The sequence below is a fragment of the Musca domestica genome, unplaced genomic scaffold, assembly GCF_030504385.1.
Source record: "Musca domestica strain aabys unplaced genomic scaffold, Musca_domestica.polishedcontigs.V.1.1 236, whole genome shotgun sequence".
NCBI classification, from domain to species: domain Eukaryota; kingdom Metazoa; phylum Arthropoda; class Insecta; order Diptera; family Muscidae; genus Musca; species Musca domestica.
Genome location: NW_026712270.1, coordinates 147,102 through 166,165, shown reverse-complemented (window position 1 = coordinate 166,165; position 19,064 = coordinate 147,102). Strand labels below are relative to the sequence as shown.

Sequence of the window (19,064 nt, the reverse complement as noted above, 5' to 3'; positions counted from 1 at the left end):
TTTCTGTATAGATAAGTGGTCGATAACAACTTTTCTGTATAGATAAGTGGTCGATAACAACTTTTCTGTATAGGTAAGTGGTCGATAACAACTTTTTTGTATAGATAAGTGGTCGATAACAATTTTTCTGTATAGAAAAGTTTTCGATAGCAACTTTTCTGCATAGAAAAGTTGTCGATAACAACTCTTCTGCATAGAAAAGTTGTCGATAACAACTTTTCTCTATAGAAAAGTGGTCGATAACAACTTTTCTGTATAGAAAAGTGGTCGATAACAACTTTTCTGTATAGAAAAGTGGTCGATAACAACTTTTCAGTGTAGAAAAGTGGTCGATAACAACTTTTCAGTGTAGAAAAGTTGTCGATAACAACTTTTCTCTATAGAAAAGTTGTCGATAACAACTTTTCTCTATAGAAAAGTTGTCGATAACAACTTTTCTCTATAGAAAAGTTGTCGATAACAACTTTTCTCTATAGAAAAGTTGTCGATAACAACTTTTCTCTATAGAAAAGTGGTCGATAACAACTTTTCTGTATAGAAAAGTGGTCGATAACAACTTTTCTGTATAGAAAAGTTGTCGATAACAACTTTTCCGCCTCGAAAAGTTGTCGATAACAACTTTTCCGCCTCGAAAAGTTGTCGATAACAACTTTTCCGCCTCGAAAAGTTGTCGATAACAACTTTTCCGCCTAGAAAAGTTGTCGATAACAACTTTTCCGCCTAGAAAAGTTGTCGATAACAACTTTTCCGCCTAGAAAAGTTGTCGATAACAATTTTTCTGCATAGGAAAGTTGTCGATAACAATTTTTCTGCATAGGAAAGTTGTCGACAACAATTTTTCTGCATAGGAAAGTTGTCGATAACAATTTTTCTGCATAGGAAAGTTGTCGATAACAACTTTTCGTTGTAGAAAAGTTGTCGATAACAACTTTTCGTTGTAGAAAAGTTGTCGATAACAACTTTTCATTGCAGAAAAGTTGTCGATAACAACTTTTCGTTGTAGAAAAGTTGTCGATAACAACTTTTCGTTGTAGAAAAGTTGTCGATAACAGCTTTTGGTGTAGAAAAGTTGTCGATAACAACTTTTCTCCCTGCAAACAGAATTTGCTATCGAAAATAGAAGTTTAGTCTGCAAAATGTTAAATATTGGAATATGAAATAAACGACAGGGGATTTTTCGGATATGTGTTCTCTAAAATCTAAATTAGTTTTCCATTTTATATTTCTTACGAAGAGAGTCTTTAAAAAAGTTCACACATTATTAGTTTCTAAAAAAATGTTTTCTCTTGTTGACGTTTTTTTTTTTTTAATTTTTCTTATATTGAAGCTAAGTGGTTTTTAGAAAAAAAGTTTGATATTCATTTAAATTTTGATTACTTTTATTCCTTATGTGGGTTGTGTTGGTTGGTTTGGGTTAGTTCTTATGGTGTTTCCTTGTTTGCATGATTTTCTTCTTGTTCTTCTTCGTTCGGTTTTGCCTTGGCTTGAATTGCAAGTGAATTCAAATGAGTTAACTTGACTGCTCTTCTAACCTCTCTCTTTCTTTCTCTCTCACGAGTTTCTTAAATTTATTCATATGTTATGGAAACATTCGATTTTGGTGTTGGCAATGGTGATGTGGTGTTCTCTTCCTCTTCGTCGTTTTCTTGAGAGTCCTCCGGCTCGCCCAAGGCATGAACAAATTCATAGAAATCAATACGGCCATCACCGTCAACATCGACTTCCTTAATCATGTCTTCAACTGTGTGGGTGGTGGTGGGAAGAGAAATTAAAAATATGCAAAAATAAAAACAAAATAAAAACAAAACTTTATTAGTTAAAGTTTGATAAAAAAAAAAACTTTATGGATATTTTCATAACCTGCAAGGTCAAGAATATGCTAAATATTTTATTGGCTTTGCAAAACAAAGGGTAAACATTTTATGGTTGACAAGTTTTTTCTCTTTTACTTACTTTCTTCTTCATCTAAATCCTCTCCCAGACACTGCAATACAGCCCTTAAATCCGATGCCGTTATGTAGCCACGATTATGTTTGTCGAACACACGAAAGGCATCACGCAACTCACGTTCTTCTTGATCGGCCGATGAGAGACCAGACTTATCTTCATAGGCCATATTCGAGAGAATATCCACAAACTCCTCAAAACTAACATTTCCATCGCCTATTTTAAACAAGGTTTTATTAATGGTCGGAAATAAAGCATTCATTTAGTTTCAAAAAAGTAATGGAAGAAAAGATTTTTATAGATACCACAAAAAAAGGAAAAAAGACGTCAGAATTCAAAACCTGACAAACTCATATAAATATTTCTCGCCAATTTATCCAATAATGGGAGCGGTCTTTGAAACTTTTTCTAGTTTTAGAAATTTTTTTCTAACAAGAACTAGTTCACCTAGTTCCCTAGTTCAATTGAGTGCACCCAAACATAAAAGCATGGTACAAGAATATGGGTAGACGCGTCGACACAGCTGCTGGGACAATGAACTGTCAAACCAATTTTCGAATTGAAAATGTTGAATGAAAAATTATTTGAATTTGCAAAAATTGTTGAAAAACGCGGTTTATAACAACCTCCGAATGACGTCGTATAAGAAAACATATAAAAATCTACTTATATTTGAAAAAAAAAAGATTTAATTTTTTTTACATATCAATGCTCCCAGGCGTTGATGCATTTACCTGTATTATTCTGTCATGCATAAATGTTTAATTCTAAAGAGGTTTAAACATTATCAGGTGAGAATACATAAGAGCATTTTTTTCTAATATAAGTCACCGGCTGACTTTTTCGTAAAGGAATTAGGGTGCGCTTGTTTAAAATGTGGGTCAAAATTGAACTAAGTCACCCTAAAACTCCTTTTTTCTTTTACGAGAAAGCCAGTCGATGTCTTATGCCAGTATTCTCGCCACAAGATTTTTTTCTCACACATGTCAGCGTTTTTCTTTTTTGGTAGAAGAATCAAGGCACATTGTTCTATTGACATTTGTTTTCTTGGAAAATTTCTTCATTTCCTTTCAGAAACTTTCATATGGCAACGCTGCAGAACATCAATCAGCTGTTTACAAATTGTTTACGTTTGTGAAAATCAAAATGGATAGCAAAACAAAAAAGAGGTAAGTTTTTAAAGGCTCTATTAGATGATATGTTTTTTACATATGTCATATAAAATTGTCCATATGTAGAAGTTGCAAATAACGTGTGATACATGGATGACATTTCAGTTGTGAAATACATGAGTAAAGCACATACAGGGTGAGATAAAAAAACTGCAACAAAGTCAAACGCCATAATTTTTACATTTTTTTTTTTAATTTTTTTTGAATAATAATTTTTTTAGAATAAGTTTAGATTTGTTGGAATTGGTCACCAATGCCATCAATTATGGCCTTCAAATAGCCAATGAAACCGCGTCACACGCTGCCCGAATGTTGCTCTGCGGTATTTTGGCCCATTTCCGACGAAGCGCTTGCTTTAAATTTTATTGAATGAAAACAAAAAATGTCGGAAATAGCATCAAATTTTAGAATAAGTTTAGATTGGTTCGAATTGGCCACCTTTAGCACGAATTATGGCCTTTAAAGGCCATTGAAACCGTCACACGCTGCCCGAATGTTGCTCTGCGGTATTTTGGTCCATTCCCGGCGAAGCGCTTGCTTGAGGTGATCGACACTTTGGTATTTGATTTAGTGCCAACCTTGCTTTCCAAAATACTCCAGACACAATAGTCCATCGGATTGGTATCCGGAGATTTTGTGGTGGCCATTGTGCGCTGGAAATGAAGGGAGGAACCTCATTGAGTAACCATGCTTGCGTAGCGCGTCATGAGTGCGATGGTGCTGAGTCCTGCTGGAATGTCCAAGGTCTGCAGCCAAAATGTTTGCGTGCCCAAGGCTTTAATATACCCTCCAGAATATTTTTCGCGATAATATTTGGCATTTATTCTGATGCCACTGTCGATTAATATGAACGGAGAGCGATCATCGGCTGTTATGGCGGGTCACACTATCAACATTGCCAGTGCTTTAGTTCTGGTTCTGTTGGCCAACCGAAGGTACACATTTTCAGCTGACCTCTTTGGCAAGTAAATCCGAGCATTTTGTTTGTTACAAACTACTGGACAACAAATGTTTTCTCTGATCGGAGAAAACCAAAATTCGCCAGTTCACCACTTTCCGCCAAGCGGAGCAACTCTTTAGCTCTTTTGAGTCGTCTATTTTCTCTCTGTTGCGGTGTAAGTTCTTGCACTTTTTGGAATTTCAATAGCTTTACCCCGAGCTCATTTTTCAATATTTGCCAAATGGAATATTCCGATATGTTCAGCTCACGAGCCATTTTTCGGTCACGGCGACGTGGGTTTCGATCAAGTCGCTTCATTACTTTTCGAAGCATTTTTGCTGATTTTGCTTTTTCTTCCGTCCACTTCCTTGACGTCGTCGGGCTATGTTACCAGTATCGAGCGGTAACGAGCGATGGTACGAGACACAAAAGATTTATTCACATTTAAATGCTGAAGTGCTCCGACGAAAGCCACTTTTGGTGGTTTTCCAGCCAAATATAAAGAAATCACACCGAATCACGCTTGAATTCCATCACGAATAACTTTTTTTCTGGAAAATTCTCACCAAAATGCATTGGTACGCTTGTAAACAATATAATCAGCTGTCACTGGAATAATTTTAACAGCTGTCGGGCGAGTGGCTTTGAAATGACAGCAGTCTGAAGTTGGTTGCAAGTTTTTTCATCTCACCCTGTATTGTAACTGGACAGTAATTTTAGCAAATATTGCCCATAACAAACGCCGACAGGTATATGTCCTGCCCTCCCTCTGTCATTCTTCTTCGTTACTACTTACCATCAACATCAATTTCCTGCAACATTTCCTGCAGCTCTTCGACACGTGCAAATTGACCCAGCGAACGCATAACCGTACCCAGCTCCTCCTTGGTAATGCAACCGTCGCCATCTTTATCGAAAAGGCGAAATGCTTCTCGAAATTCTGAAAGCGAATAAAATGTAAGGGAAAACATTTAATTGATAACCTAAACAAATAATTAAATTTCTTGCTCTCGAAGGACCAATTTCTATAAAATGCGTAATTTTGGGACATCGAACACATAAAACACTTTTTTTTTGATTGGCTTAAAGGTGAGAGTACATAAAAAGCCTTTTTGACGGCCTTAAGTCATCAGCTGGCTTTTTCGTAGAGGAAAAAAGGAGTTATAGGTTGACTTAGTTCGATTTTCGCCTTACGCTCCTTTATTCGTCAAAAAAGCGTTTTGAGATTGACTCAGTTCGATTTTCGCCTTACGCCCTTTATTAATGAAAAAAGCGTTTTATGTATTCTCACCTTAAGCCAGTCAAAAGGCTTTTTATGTATTTTCACCTTAAGTCATCGCTTGGCTTCTTCTTCGTAAAAGAACTAGTTCAGCAGCTCATCATCAGTGAAGCGCTCAACTGAATTTTGCGCCAGGTTGTTAGTGAACTTAGCAAGCAGAGAGTCGAGTTGATGATGACACTAAAGGTGTGAGCACATAAGCAGCTTAAAGTCTTCGCATGGCATATTTTGTGAAATATCATAAAGGGATGCCAGAGCCGCATTTAAATTCTGCTGTCGTCTCCCTTTATAATTTGACATGAATATGACAAGCTTTGATGCTAAACTGCTTATGTACCGTCACCTTAAATTATTTGGCTTCAGGTTAGAATACATAAAAAGCTTTTTTGACTGGCTTAAGTCATCGACTGGCTTCTTCGTAGAGAACCAAAGGAGTTTTAGGTTGACCTGTTTCGATTTTGGCCCAACGCTCCTTTGTTATTTTACGAAGAAGCCAGCCGATGACATAAACCAGTCAAAAAAGCGTTTTTTGTATTCTCACCTTTACATACCATTTGGTCCTTCGATTGCTTATCTTTTCTTGGTCCCCCAAACTAATGTTGGAAAAGAGAATGTTATTTCCCACTTACCTCGCATTTGACTTTTCGATATTATTCGACCACCGGCCGCCTCATATGATTCATTTGACGGCGTTCGTTGCTTTGAAAATTGACGTGTTTTCGTTTTATGTTTGCTAACCGTTTTAGTCTTTGGTCTACGTTTATTTTGTTCCGTCGAAGACGTCACTTCAAAATCATCGGCGATCTCTTCCACTTCAATGTCATTGCCCTCATTATCGATATCGGCATCGTTGTCGGATTCCGTTGTAACACTCGCTTCATCCTCATCGTCATCATCATATTCCTCAGAATTTTGCGATTCATTGCCATTGTTGTAATTGTATTTGTCCTCAGAAACCATATCCTCGGCATATTCCTCAACCGATGTTACTATGGTGTTGGGTATGTCTCGAAAAGGTCGTCTTGGCCTATGTTCCCCAGTGCCATCAGCTGCGCCGCCTCGACGTCGTTGACTTGAATTGAAATCACATGATGAATCTGTATCGGGATCTGATGCAGTCCTGGGTGTTCGTTGATATCTACTACTCTGTCTAGTGCTGCTGCCGCTATCCAATTCCGATTTATTATTGGTCGAATCGAAATTCGTTGGGGTTTTCTTTCTATGTCGCGGCGAACGTCGCCGTCGTCCCTTTGTTGGCGTTGTCATTGTGTCTGAAGTTTCTAGCGGCAATGTTTGCGGTGTTGCCATCACCGCCATCGAGGTGCTCTGTGCATTTTGTGAGTTTGAATTTGGCAATACTTCAGGGTTCTCTGCTGTCGCCTGTTGTTGTAGACTACTGTTTGCGCCGGCACTGGCGCCCGGAGTCAACTGTTCAACATTTGTCAATACTTCAGAAGTGTCGTCGACACTTACAGATGTATTACGTGTCTGCAATGGAAGTAAGTATGCATTTTGTGATAAGGTAATAAAGGCAAAGGTGAGAATACATAAAACGTTTTTTTTTTTTGAGTGGCTTAGGTCATCGGCTGACTTCTTCGGAAAAGATCAAAGAGGTAAAGGGCCAAAATCAAACTAAATCAACCTAAAACTCCATTGTTCCTCGACGAAGAAGCCAGCTGATGACTTAAGCCAGTCAGAAAAGGCTCTTGTGTACTCCTATATAAGTACTTATAGGGTAGAATCACATAGAATAAAGATGTAGATATATAAAAGGGTTTATGTTCGGGTATAAGTACTCGACTGCCGCCTTTTTAAAAAAATAAAGAAGGTTTGTTTTCACTTAGTTCAATATCGACCTTGCTCACCCTACAGATATGACTTGACAGATTCAAAATATTGTTTACAAGCGTACAAAAGCATTTTGCTGAGAATTTTCCGGAAAAAAAGTTATTCGTGATGGAATTCAGGCGGGATAGAGTGATTTCTTTATATTTGGCTGGAGAACCGCCAAAAGTGTCTATCGTTAAAGCACTCCAGCATCTAAAAATGTGAATAAATCTTTGTGTCTCGTTACCATCGCTCGTTACCGTGATTCTGGTAGCGTAGCCCGACGACGTCAAGGAAGTGGAGGAAAGAAAACAGAAACCCGCGTCCCAGTGGCCGAAAAATGTCTCATGACCTGAACACATCACAATATTCCATTCGGCAAATATTAAAAAAATGAGTTCGGGGTAAAGCCATTGAAATTGCAAAAAAGTGCAAGAACTTACACCGCAACAGAAAGAAAATAGACGACTCAAAAGAGCTAAAGAGTTGCTTCGCTTGGCCGAAAGTGGTGAAGTGGCGAATTTGGTTTTCTCCGATGAGAAAACATTTGTTGTCCAGCAGTGTTTACTTGCCAAAGAGGCCAGTTGAAAATTTGCCTCTTCGGTTGCCCACCAGAACTCAAGCGCCGACCATGGTGATGGTGTGGGCCGCCACAACAGCCGATGGTCAATCTCCGCTCGTATTCATCGACCGTGGCATCAGAATAAATGCCGAATGTTGCTGCGAAAATATTCTGGAGGGTGTATTAAAGCCTTACGCACCCAAAAATGTTGGCCGCAGACTTCGGACATTCCAGCAGGACTCGCACACCATCGCACTCAGCACGTGCCACCCAAGAATGGTTACTAAATGAGGTGTCCCTCGCTTCATTTCCAGCGCCCAATGGCCATCACAAAATCTCCGGATACCAATCCGTTGGACTCTTGTGTGTCTGGAGTATTTTGGAAAGCAAGGTTGGTACTAAAATATACCAAAGTGTCGATCACCTCAAGCAAGCGCTTCGTCGGGAATGGGCCAAAATACTGCAGAGCAACATTCGGGCAGCATGTGACGCGGTTTCATTGGCCGTTTGAAGGGCATAATTCATGCCAACGCTGACCAATTCGAACATATCTAAACTTATTTTAAAATTTGATGCTTTGTCCGAAATTTGTTGCTTTCATTCAATGAAATTAAAAGCAAGCGCTTCGCCGGGAATGGGTCATAAAATACCGCAGAGCAACATTTGGGCAGCATGTGACGCGGTTTCATTGGCCATTTGAAGGTCATAATTCGTGCCAAAGGTTACCAATTCGAAAAAATCTAACCTCAATCTAAAATTTGATGCTATTTCTGATATTTTTTGCTTTCAATAAAAATTTAAAAAAAAAATGCAAAAATTATGTCTTTAGACTTTTTTGTATTTTTTTTTATCTCACTCTGTATTTTCAGGTACACACATTGACAGTGTAACCAAGTTGGCTTAGTCGATTTTTATGATCTTTATTTATGATTACCCAAAATAAACACGAACAATAAATACTCCAAATCATCGCAGAAAAAAATACAGGTAGATGCATCAACGCTTTGATATGTCAAAAAAATTAATTTTTTTTTTCAAATATAAGTCGATTTTTATATGTTTTCTTATACAAGGTCATTCGGAGGTTATTATAATTAGTGTTTTTCAACAATTTTTACAAATTCAAATAAATTTTCATTCATCATTTTCAATTCCAAAAATTGGTTTGACAGTTCATTGTCCCAACAGCTGTGTCGATGCGTCTACCTGTATTCTTCAACCATGCTCTAAATGCATTCTAAAGCTGGAAATACATAAAGCGCTTATCTGGCTGGCTTAAGTCATCGGCTGGCTTCTTCGGAAATGAACAAAGGAGCCCAGGGCCAAAATCGAACTAGGTCAACCTAAAACTCCTTTTTTCATCTACGAAGAAGCCAGCCGATGACTTAAGCCCGCCAAATATGCTCTTTATGTATTTCCAGCCTAAGAATTTCTCTACTTGGTATATGGTCCTTGGTCCCTCTACGAAAAAGCCAGTAAAAAATGTACCTTTTATGTACTGTCACCTTTACTCTGTTCTCATTGCCTTTTACCTTTCATGTTCACCAAATGGAACTCAATATTTATAGGTTATAAATTGCCCACTTTAATACTCACCATTAGATGTTTGATTTCCCTGGCAAATGTTGAACCAGTGAAAAAATTATTAACTGCTGAAAAAAGCCGTTTTCCTTCCAACTTGGCGGTCTAAATGGTATTTCGTTGGCTGATAATGAAGTGTCCACTGCACTGGAATGACGTTTCAACTTTAATGCAATTACCCAAACAGATGACAACGACAACTGCAATGACAGTATGAGGATTTTCGCTCTCTGAACTTGTTGACAGTGAACTCACTGTTAGTGGAGCAGGTGGAGAGGCAGGCACACAAATCCGTTAAATAAATTTGGTTTTTTTTTTCACGAAAAAACGCCGCTCATCAACCACCAACCACTTGATTGTCAATATAAATATTTAACTAATTGTCAATGCAGTGCTTCAACATGTGTCTATGGCCATGTACTCTCTCTGCTTTTTCTTCGTCTCTTTGGCGCTCACAACCAATTGGAGCTGTGTGTGTTGTGTTTGTATTTGTACCGTTAATAGTTTTTGTAAAGCTGCTGCTGTTGTTGTTGCTGTGCATTGCTGCCGTTCAATGTGTCATTCAATTTTCATTACTTTTTTAACCGAATTTCAAAACGGAAAATTTATGCAAGGACATACATATGGTTGTGGGTGGGTGTGGGTGTGTGTGTGTGGTATGCCTTAACCACATTCACACGGATAGTGTGAATGTATGTTAACTTTGATGTCGTATTAAAAATTTAATTGAATTCCAATTTCACATTTACAAAATTGGTTTTGTAGCTTAACATTGGCTTGGCATGGTTTTCTGCAGTTCCTGCGTTCGTTCGTTCATTCGTTGGTTTCGTATAGCTGGATTGTATATATGTTTCTCCCAGGTGGAGGTGTCCCAAAAACCATTGACTTCTTCAATTTAGGATTTGCATATTTTGATTGATTTTACTTCCGTTGCTCATGGGATTTTTTCTGAAAAGGAATGGAATTTGGAAAAAAATCGAATTTAATGAAGAATAGTAGATATTTATTTTTAATAAAATTTAATAATGTGGACAGGAGATTGAAGGAGTAGAAGAGTTTTTGGGTATGATAAATCTGTTATTACATTCCTGGTTCACATAGGGAGCATTTTAAGGTGTGATATTGAAGTTTTCACATGTGGAGAGTTTTAAAGGAAAAAAAATATTTTTTTGGGAATTTAGAGTTATTTTTTTATAAATTAAGTATTTTTTATAAATAATTTTTATTAATTAGAGGTAATTTTTTCATAAATTAAGTTTTTTCTATAAATACTTCTATAAATTAAGTTTTTTCTTTCATAAAACTATTCGCATAAAGATAAAATCAAGCCTTCGTTGCTTGTCGCATTGCCAAACAAACAACCATCACATGGAGGCAGCGTTGCCATCAACCTGAAAAGTAATGCTATGCTATACAGGGATATGTAGCTCGATTTTTTATTCAACAATTAAAAGCTGAATTCGCCCTATTGCTATTGAAATGTAAAAGCCCTCAATGTGGGAAATGTAATAGTGAATAAAAATTGACTTTGTCACCACTGCTTTTTATACCCTCCACCATTCTATGGAGGGTATATAAGCTTTGTCATTCCGTTTGTACAACCTCGAAATATACATTTTAGACCCAAAAAAGAAATTATATTCATAATCAGTCATGGTAAAAGAATATAGGTAGATGCATCGACACAGCTGCTGGGACAATGAACTGTCAAACCAGTTTTGGAATAAAAAATGTTGAATGAAAAATTATTTAAATTTGTAAAAATTGTTGAAAAAATGCGAATTTTAATAACCTCCGAATGACGACGGAAAAATTTAAAAATCTACTTTTTTTTGAATAACATTTTTTTTTTTATACCCTCCACCATACTATGGAGGGTATATTAATTTTGTCATTCCGTTTGTAACTCCTCGAAATATTCATGTCAGACCCAACAAAGTATATATATTCTTGATCAGCGTAAAATTCTAAGACGATTTAGCCATGTCCGTCTGTCTGTCTGTGTGTCTGTCTGTCCGTCTGTCTGTCTGTCTGTCTGTCTGTCTGTTGTAATCACGCTATCTTTCGAACAAATTGAGATAGAAGGCTAAAATTTTGCACACATGTATTTTTTTCCAGTAGGCAGGTTAAGTTCGTAAATGGGCCATGTAGGTCCAAGTTATCATATAGCCCCCATATAACGGTACCTCCCGATATTCGGTATTTTGATGATTTTAGCGACATTATTCACCGGAATTATTTCAAATTTGGCATTTGAAGTTTGTAATGGATGCTACAGCCTAAGACAGAAAATTATCTCTGCAGGTCCACGTCTTCCTGTAGCCCCCATATAACGGTACCCCCCGATATTCGGCTTTTTGATGATTTTAGAGACATTGTTTACCGGAATTGTTTCAAATTTGGTATTTGAAATTCGTAATGGATACTACATCCTAAATCAAAAAATGAACCATGTAGGCCCACGTCTTCATATAGCCCCCATATAACGGTACCCCCAGATATTCGGTATTTTGATGATTTTAGCGACATTGTTTACCGGAATCGTTTCAAATTTGATATTTGAAGTTCGTAATGGATACTTCATCCACAGTCAAAGAATGAGCCATGTAGGTCCACGTCTTCATATAGCCCCCATATAACGGTACCCCCAGATATTCGGTATTTTAATGATTTTAGCGACGTTATTTACAGGGATTGTTTCAAATTTTGTATGTGAAGTTCGTAATGGATACTTCAGCCCATGCCAGAAAATTGTCTGTGCAGGTCCACGTCTTCGTATAGCCCCCATATAACGATACCCCCCATATTCGGTATTTTGACGATTTTAGCTACATTATAAACAGATTTTTCTTCAAGTTTCGCATTTAAATATTGTAATAATTTATGACAAAAGTTGCCTATGCAGGCCCACGTCGTCGTATAAACATTCGGTATTTTTAAGATTTTAACAGAATTAACGGGTTTTATTCTTTGGAAATTGCCAAATTTGTACCAAATGGTGGAGGGTATTAAAAGTTCGGCCCGGCCGAACTTATAGCTTTTTTACTTGTTTTGATATATCAATGCTCCCAAGCGTTGATGCATCTACCTGTATTCTTCTGCCATGTAATCAGCAAAAAATTCCAAGACGATTTAGCTATGTCCGTCCGTCCATCCGTCTCTGGAAATCACTCTGGCTTCCGAACGAATTGAAGTAGATTGATAAAATTTTACTCAAATGTATATTAGGTCTGCAGAACTTTTGGTATTGAAATTGGGCCATGTAGGTCCACGTTTACGTATAGCCCCCATATAACGGTACCACCCGATATTCGGTATTTTGATGATTTGAGCTACATTATTCACCGAAATTTTTTCAAATTTGATATTTGAAGTTCGTAATGAATACTACAGCCTACAACAGAAAATTGTCTGTGCAGGTCCAGGTCTTCATATAGCCCACAGATAACGGTACCTCCCGATATTCGGTCTTTTGATGATTTGAGCGACATTATTCACCGAAATTGTTTCAAATTTGGTACTTGAAGTTCGTAATGGATACTATAGCCTACGACAGAAAATTGTCTGTGTAGGTCCACGTCTTCGTATAGCCCTCATATAACGGCACCTTCCAATATTCGGTATTTCGATGTTTTATTCATCGGAGTTGTTTCAAATTTGGTATTTGATGTTCATAATGGATGCTATAGCCTATCACAGAAAATTGTCCGTGTAGGTCCACGTCTTTGTATAGCCCCCATATAACGTTACCTCCCCATATTCGGTAGTTTGATGATTTTAGCGACAATTTTCTGTGCCAGCTTCCATATAACGGTACCTCCCTGTATTCGATTTTAGCTAAATTATTCACCGATGTATAAATTCTTATGACAAAAGTTGCCTGTGCAGGTCAACGTCGTCGTATAGACCCTAATATAACGGCTACATTCGGTATTTTTAAGATTTTTAACGGATTTTATTTTTTTTTGAAAATTGCCAAAATCGTTCCAAATGGTGGAGGGTATTCAAAGATCGGTTCGGCCGAACTTACAGCTTTTTTTACTTATTTTATCATTAATATTATAGTTTTTTGTATGATTAACCTTCTAAGAGGCCAACTTAAAGGTGAGAATACATAAAACATAAAAGGTTGGCACTAAACCAAATACGAAAATGTCGATCACCTTAAGCAAGCGCTTCGCTGTGACGGTTTCATTGGCCGTTTGAAGGCCATAATTCGTGCCAAAGGTTACCAATTCGAACAAATTTAAATTTATTTTAAAATTTGATACTATTTCCGACATTTTTTGCTTTCATTCGATAAAATTTATCTCACCCTGTATATACCTAACATTTTTGTTCAAAACTTTAAATCTACCCCTCAATTATCCACTGAGAAATGATAATCTCATTTCACAGTTTTAATCTGATGCTCAGCATCACCGCACAACTACACTTCATTTGTCGTTTAATAATTTAAAAATCAATTAGGAAAATATTGAACGCTTTTACTCGGCACTCGGCGATTGGCTACATTTTTAATGAATCAATATGGTGTTCTTATGGTCATTCAGAGCCGTTTCCTACTTTGTAGCATGGGTGATGATGCTGATAATAATTATGAAAGACGTCTTTTGGCCTTGCCTCCAGCAATAATGTATCGTTTAAGGGCAACTAAATGAAGTGCTGACGATAAATGACACTTTACACAACACACACACACACACGCACACACCAAATATAAACAGTAATAAAGTTGACAGTTTATGTCCGTCCATCCTTAAGGAAAATTGCCTGTTATCATCTTAATTAATTTTTGGTTGCATGTCATTTTCAGATGAATGAAAGGTAAATGAGTGCGTAGCTAGTTTAAACCCAAAGCAAATGATATCTAAATTAACATTTTCATGAGATTAGATTTAGATTTATTTTATTGCGACTTTTTTTTTTTTTGCTATAAACAGTAATGAAGAGAATTCATAAAAAAATATTGCGTATTATTTTAATATCATTGTGAATGGAATGTGCGAATTGCTTGCAATCATGGTAGAAAAATACAGGTAGATGCATCAACGCTTGGGAGCATTGATATGTCAAAAAATGTTTTTTTTTTCAAATATAAGTAGATTTTAGGATAAGTAGATTTAGAGGATATTATAATACTCGTTTTTCAACAATTTTTACAGATTTGAATAATTTTTCATTCAATATTTTCAATTCCAAATTTGGTTTGACAGTTCATTGTACCAGCAGCTGTGTCAATGCGACTACCTGTATTCTTCTGCCATGGATAATTCTTAAAAATATTGTGAATTATTTTAATATCATTGTGAATGGAATATGCGAATTGCTTGCAATAAACTGAACCGTTCGCATAACCGAAAATCTTGTTCAGCTTGCCAGCAAAATCAAGAAAATACCCAAAATGTGTGGACATATTTGAAACGCGTTCCGTCTGATAGCGCCTTAACTTGTGTCTATCCTTGGTATAGTGATTTGACAGCATGGTAGAAGAATACAGGAACATTGTTATGTCAAAAATTTTTAAATATAAGTAGATTTTTATATGTTTTCTTATACGATGTCATTGGGAGGATATTATAATACTCGTTTTTTCAACAATTTTTACAAATTTAAATAATTTTGCATTCAACATTTTCAATTCCAAATTTGGTTTGACAGTACATTGTCCCAGCAGCTGTGTCGATGCGTCTACATATATTCTTCTAACATGGGTTCAAGTCATTGCCTTTTTAAAAGAAGAAAAGAGTTTTATTTTTACTTAGTTCAATATCGACCTTGTTCACCCTAAAGCTGGCTTCTTGCAACGACACATGGCAGAAGAATACAGGTAGATGCATCAACGCTTGGGAGCATTTATATGTCAAAAAAATTTAAACGTTTTTCAAATATAAGTAGATTTTTATATGTTTTATTATACGACATCATTCGGAGGTTATTATAATCCGTGTTTTTCAACAATTTTTGCAAATTTATATAATATTTCATTCAACATTTTCAATTCCAAAATTGATTTGACAGTTCATTGTCCCAGCAGCTGTGTCGACGCGTCTACCTATATTCTTCTACCATGCAACGACATAGAAGTATAAATATTTGACTTGTCAGTGTCAAAATATTAACACCAGGTAGATTGATCTCTGTTGTTAATATATCATAAGAACATTCCATGGCAGAAGAATACAGGTAGATGCATCAACGCTTGGCGACATTGATATGTCAAAAAAAAGTAAATGTTTTTTCAAATATAAGTAGATTTTTATATGTTTTATTATACGACGCCATTCGGAGGTAATAATTATTCGCGTTTTTCAACAATTTTTACAAATTCAAATCACTTTTCATTCAACATTTCCAAATCCAAAATTGGTTTGACAGTACATTGTCCCAGCAGCTGGGTCGATGCATCTACCTATATTCTTCTGCCATGTTTGACAGCTAATTTACAGCCTATTCCATGTTATCGAAAGAACACGTTCGCACACCTTATACGCACACAAACAGCTGATTTCCGTTCCACTAAAATCCATCACAACGACAAATTGTACGAACATCAAAGCGAACAATAATGTAAGCATTTAGGTGTAAGGATGGAAATACATAAAGCGCTTATCTGGCTGGCTTAAGTCATCGGCTGGCTTTCGTCGGAAATGAACAAAGGAGCCTAGGGCCAAAATCGAACTAAGTCAACCTAAACCTTAGTCATCGGCTGGCTTCTTCGTAGATGAACAAAGAAGTTTTAGGTTCACCTAGTTCGATTTTGGCCCTGGGTCCTTTGTTCATTTCCGAAGAAGAAAGCCGATGACTTAAGCCAACCAAATATGCTCTTTATGTATTTCCAGCCTAACTTTTGCGTTCCTCGCACGCATGCGAACACAAATGTGAAAATCAGTCACCTGTGTGTTTGCTGTCGTCTGATTATAATTCAGAAAAATTAGAATTGTTTCACCATAAATATTGCTATGATTGAAAATGTAAACCCAAGAAGCTGAGTAAAAATAGTAAATAAAGGGTGAGATGATAACCTGCGACCAACTTCAGACTGGTGTCATTTCTAAGCCACTCGTTCGACAGCTGTTAAAATTATTCCAGTGACAGCTCATTATATTGTTTAAAAGCGTACCAACAAAGCATTTTTGGTGAGACCGCAAGAATGTGCCAAGCTTTAAATCGGCAACCCTTTTTGGGTTGTTCTGCAACCATGGGAACGCATTTCTCTTCTAGCATATCCAACAGAGCTGGAAAAATGGAATCCTTGGACACATGAAGTTTGGCCACAAACTCAGAAAAACACATTTTTTCTCATACCCTCCACCATAGTATGGAGGAGGTTATATTAAGTTTGTCATACCGTTTGTAACACCTCGAAATATACATTTTAGACCCCTCAAAGTATATATATATATATTCCGATTCCGATTAAAAATTCTTTATCTTCGTTACCTGGTTGGTCAGATACTTAATTAGCTTGTGGGAACTTATGTCGGCGGAAATTATATGGCCATTTTCTGGCACCACGGACATTGTTGCATGATATATTCTTGATCAGCATAAAATTCTGGGTCGATTTATCAATGTCCGTCCGTCTGTGGAAATCACTTTAGCTTCCGAACCAAAATAAATAGGTTGATAAAATTTTACTCAAATGTGTATTATGTTTGCATTACTTTTGGTATTGAAAATTAATTGATGTAGGTCCACGTTTTTTAATGCGACGTCGTGTGACGATAATGTTACCTTATCTGAATTGTTGGCGCGTTTTTTTTTATCAAAAGACATAGTCGTCGTAGAATGAAGTATATAAATCTTTGTTATCGTATGTTTACAATTTTTTTTAAAAATTTTCACATGACAAAATTTCATTTTCAAAAGGTATGTATTTAAATCCCTATCATATGCTGCAAATTTTAATTAATTGTTTTATTCAAAAATATTAAACACAGAAAGAAGCCAGCCGATGACTTAAGCCAGTCAAATAAATTAAATTAAAAAAATTCAAACGAAGCGCGTTATTTGAATGCGCAAAAATAGGCAGATCAAATGTTGAAACATGTCCAACACCTTGCAACGCATTAACGAATGACTTCTCAAAGCTTGGTGGTTGGATGACTCCTCCTCTCTGCCCACCCAACCTTGACCCTTTGCAACCATTCTCATTTGTTTCAAGGGCCCCCTTTTCCACACACACACACACACCTTTTCCTTCCCTCTCTCACACTCATGTTAGAAAGACATGATAATTAATTTTAACATTCAAACATATACTGTGAGCGTGAAATGAAAGTAAACACCTCATATAAATTAACAAAAAACTTAATTTTATTAAAACAAAGAGCGATATAAAAAAATAAATATTATAATTTATGAGTAGCAAAAGACTAAATAAACGTGCAAAAAAAAAAAAAAAAAAAAATCTAAAATAATGGAAAATAAATAAAAATTGACTTCATTTATTAATTTCCCTAAAAAAAAGCGTTAATTTCCCTAAAAAAAAGTGGCATCCTTCGTAGAACAGACATCCCAGAAAAAGTATGGTGGCATCTTTGCGAACATTATTTTTGATTGGCATCACAGAGGTAAATTGGTACAATTGTTGGAAGGAACCATTGTACGATTAAAAAAAAATTACAGACAAATTCACTAAACATCAAAAATTGGAGAATTTACCGCGAAGAAGACGGCCAAGGTGTCTTACAGAGCAAGAAGTAAGAGCCATTGTTAGGGAAGTTAAGGTAAATCCGACTTCGAGTGCAGTTAAAATAGCTGAGAATATATCGCAGCAGACTGGGAAGATGGTAAGTGCCAGTACAGTTCGCAGATCCCTTCACCAGAATGGTTTGCATGGCAGAGTTCCACGTAAAAAGACTTATGTGTCAAAGCCGAACCAAATTAAAAGGTTAAATTTTGCAAAAAAAAAAATACAAAAATCATCCCTTATTTGGTGGCAAAAAAAACCTCCAAAAATATGGCGTAGTGCCAACGAAGCTTTTAAGGATAACTGCGTGGTTAAAACTGTGAAATATGGTTGAGGATCCGTAATGGTCTGAGGATGCATGGCAGCATCGGGGGCCGGCGCAAATGGAATTTATAGAATCAACAATGAAAAAAGAAGATTACCTCAAAATTCTATATGAAGTCAATTTTTATTTATTTTCCATTATTTTATATTCTGGTTTTTTTTGCACTTTTCTTTAGTCTTTTATTACTCATTAATTATAATATTTATTTTTTTTTATATCGCTCTTTGTTTTAATAAAATTAAGTTTTTTGTTAATTAATATGAGGTGTTTACTTTCATTTGACGCTCGCAGTACATTTATTAACATTGTCTTTATCGTGGTTTCCTAACGGATTATTAACACCAAACAACACGAGGAATGTGACAACAATTTTCACACTGGACGACAACAATTTTCACACTAGGTATTCGGCCAACTCGGGCTATTTTTACTCATCTAAGAAGATATTCTGCTCAATAGAGCTCGATTAGGTAGGGCTAGCATTTCTTAAATCTGTCTAAAAAACAAAAACGTTTCGTCTAAACCTAGTTGAACGTTGAGGGTGTTCCTTCACTCACGTCGAATGAGTTTCGTGCTATTAATTTTCCTCATAATAATACTACTTAAATTTAAACATAAACGAGCACTAAATTACTAAACAACACAACTTGTTTCTAAAACATTATATTCATGCTATAGTTTTTTTTTTACTTTTTTTTTAAATTTTTTTGTCTCGGACTTAACGTCAAATCAATTG

At 36.3% G+C, this 19,064-nt stretch overlaps 1 protein-coding gene across 1 annotated transcript in view; it reads right to left on the bottom strand.

Moving 5' to 3' along the window:
- Positions 1-528: 528 nt before the first annotated feature.
- LOC109613434 (uncharacterized) overlaps positions 529-19,064 on the bottom strand; it is a 57,866-nt gene continuing 39,330 nt past the window's right edge. The window contains exons 3-7 of the mRNA XM_059123180.1: positions 9,324-10,256; positions 5,968-6,826; positions 4,856-4,999; positions 1,954-2,163; positions 529-1,741 (exon numbers count right to left, since the gene is read on the bottom strand). Coding sequence (XP_058979163.1) covers positions 1,569-1,741; positions 1,954-2,163; positions 4,856-4,999; positions 5,968-6,826; positions 9,324-9,326 — 1,389 coding nt within the window. The 5' untranslated portion in view covers positions 9,327-10,256 and the 3' untranslated portion in view covers positions 529-1,568. The remainder of the gene's footprint in view (positions 1,742-1,953; positions 2,164-4,855; positions 5,000-5,967; positions 6,827-9,323; positions 10,257-19,064) is intronic.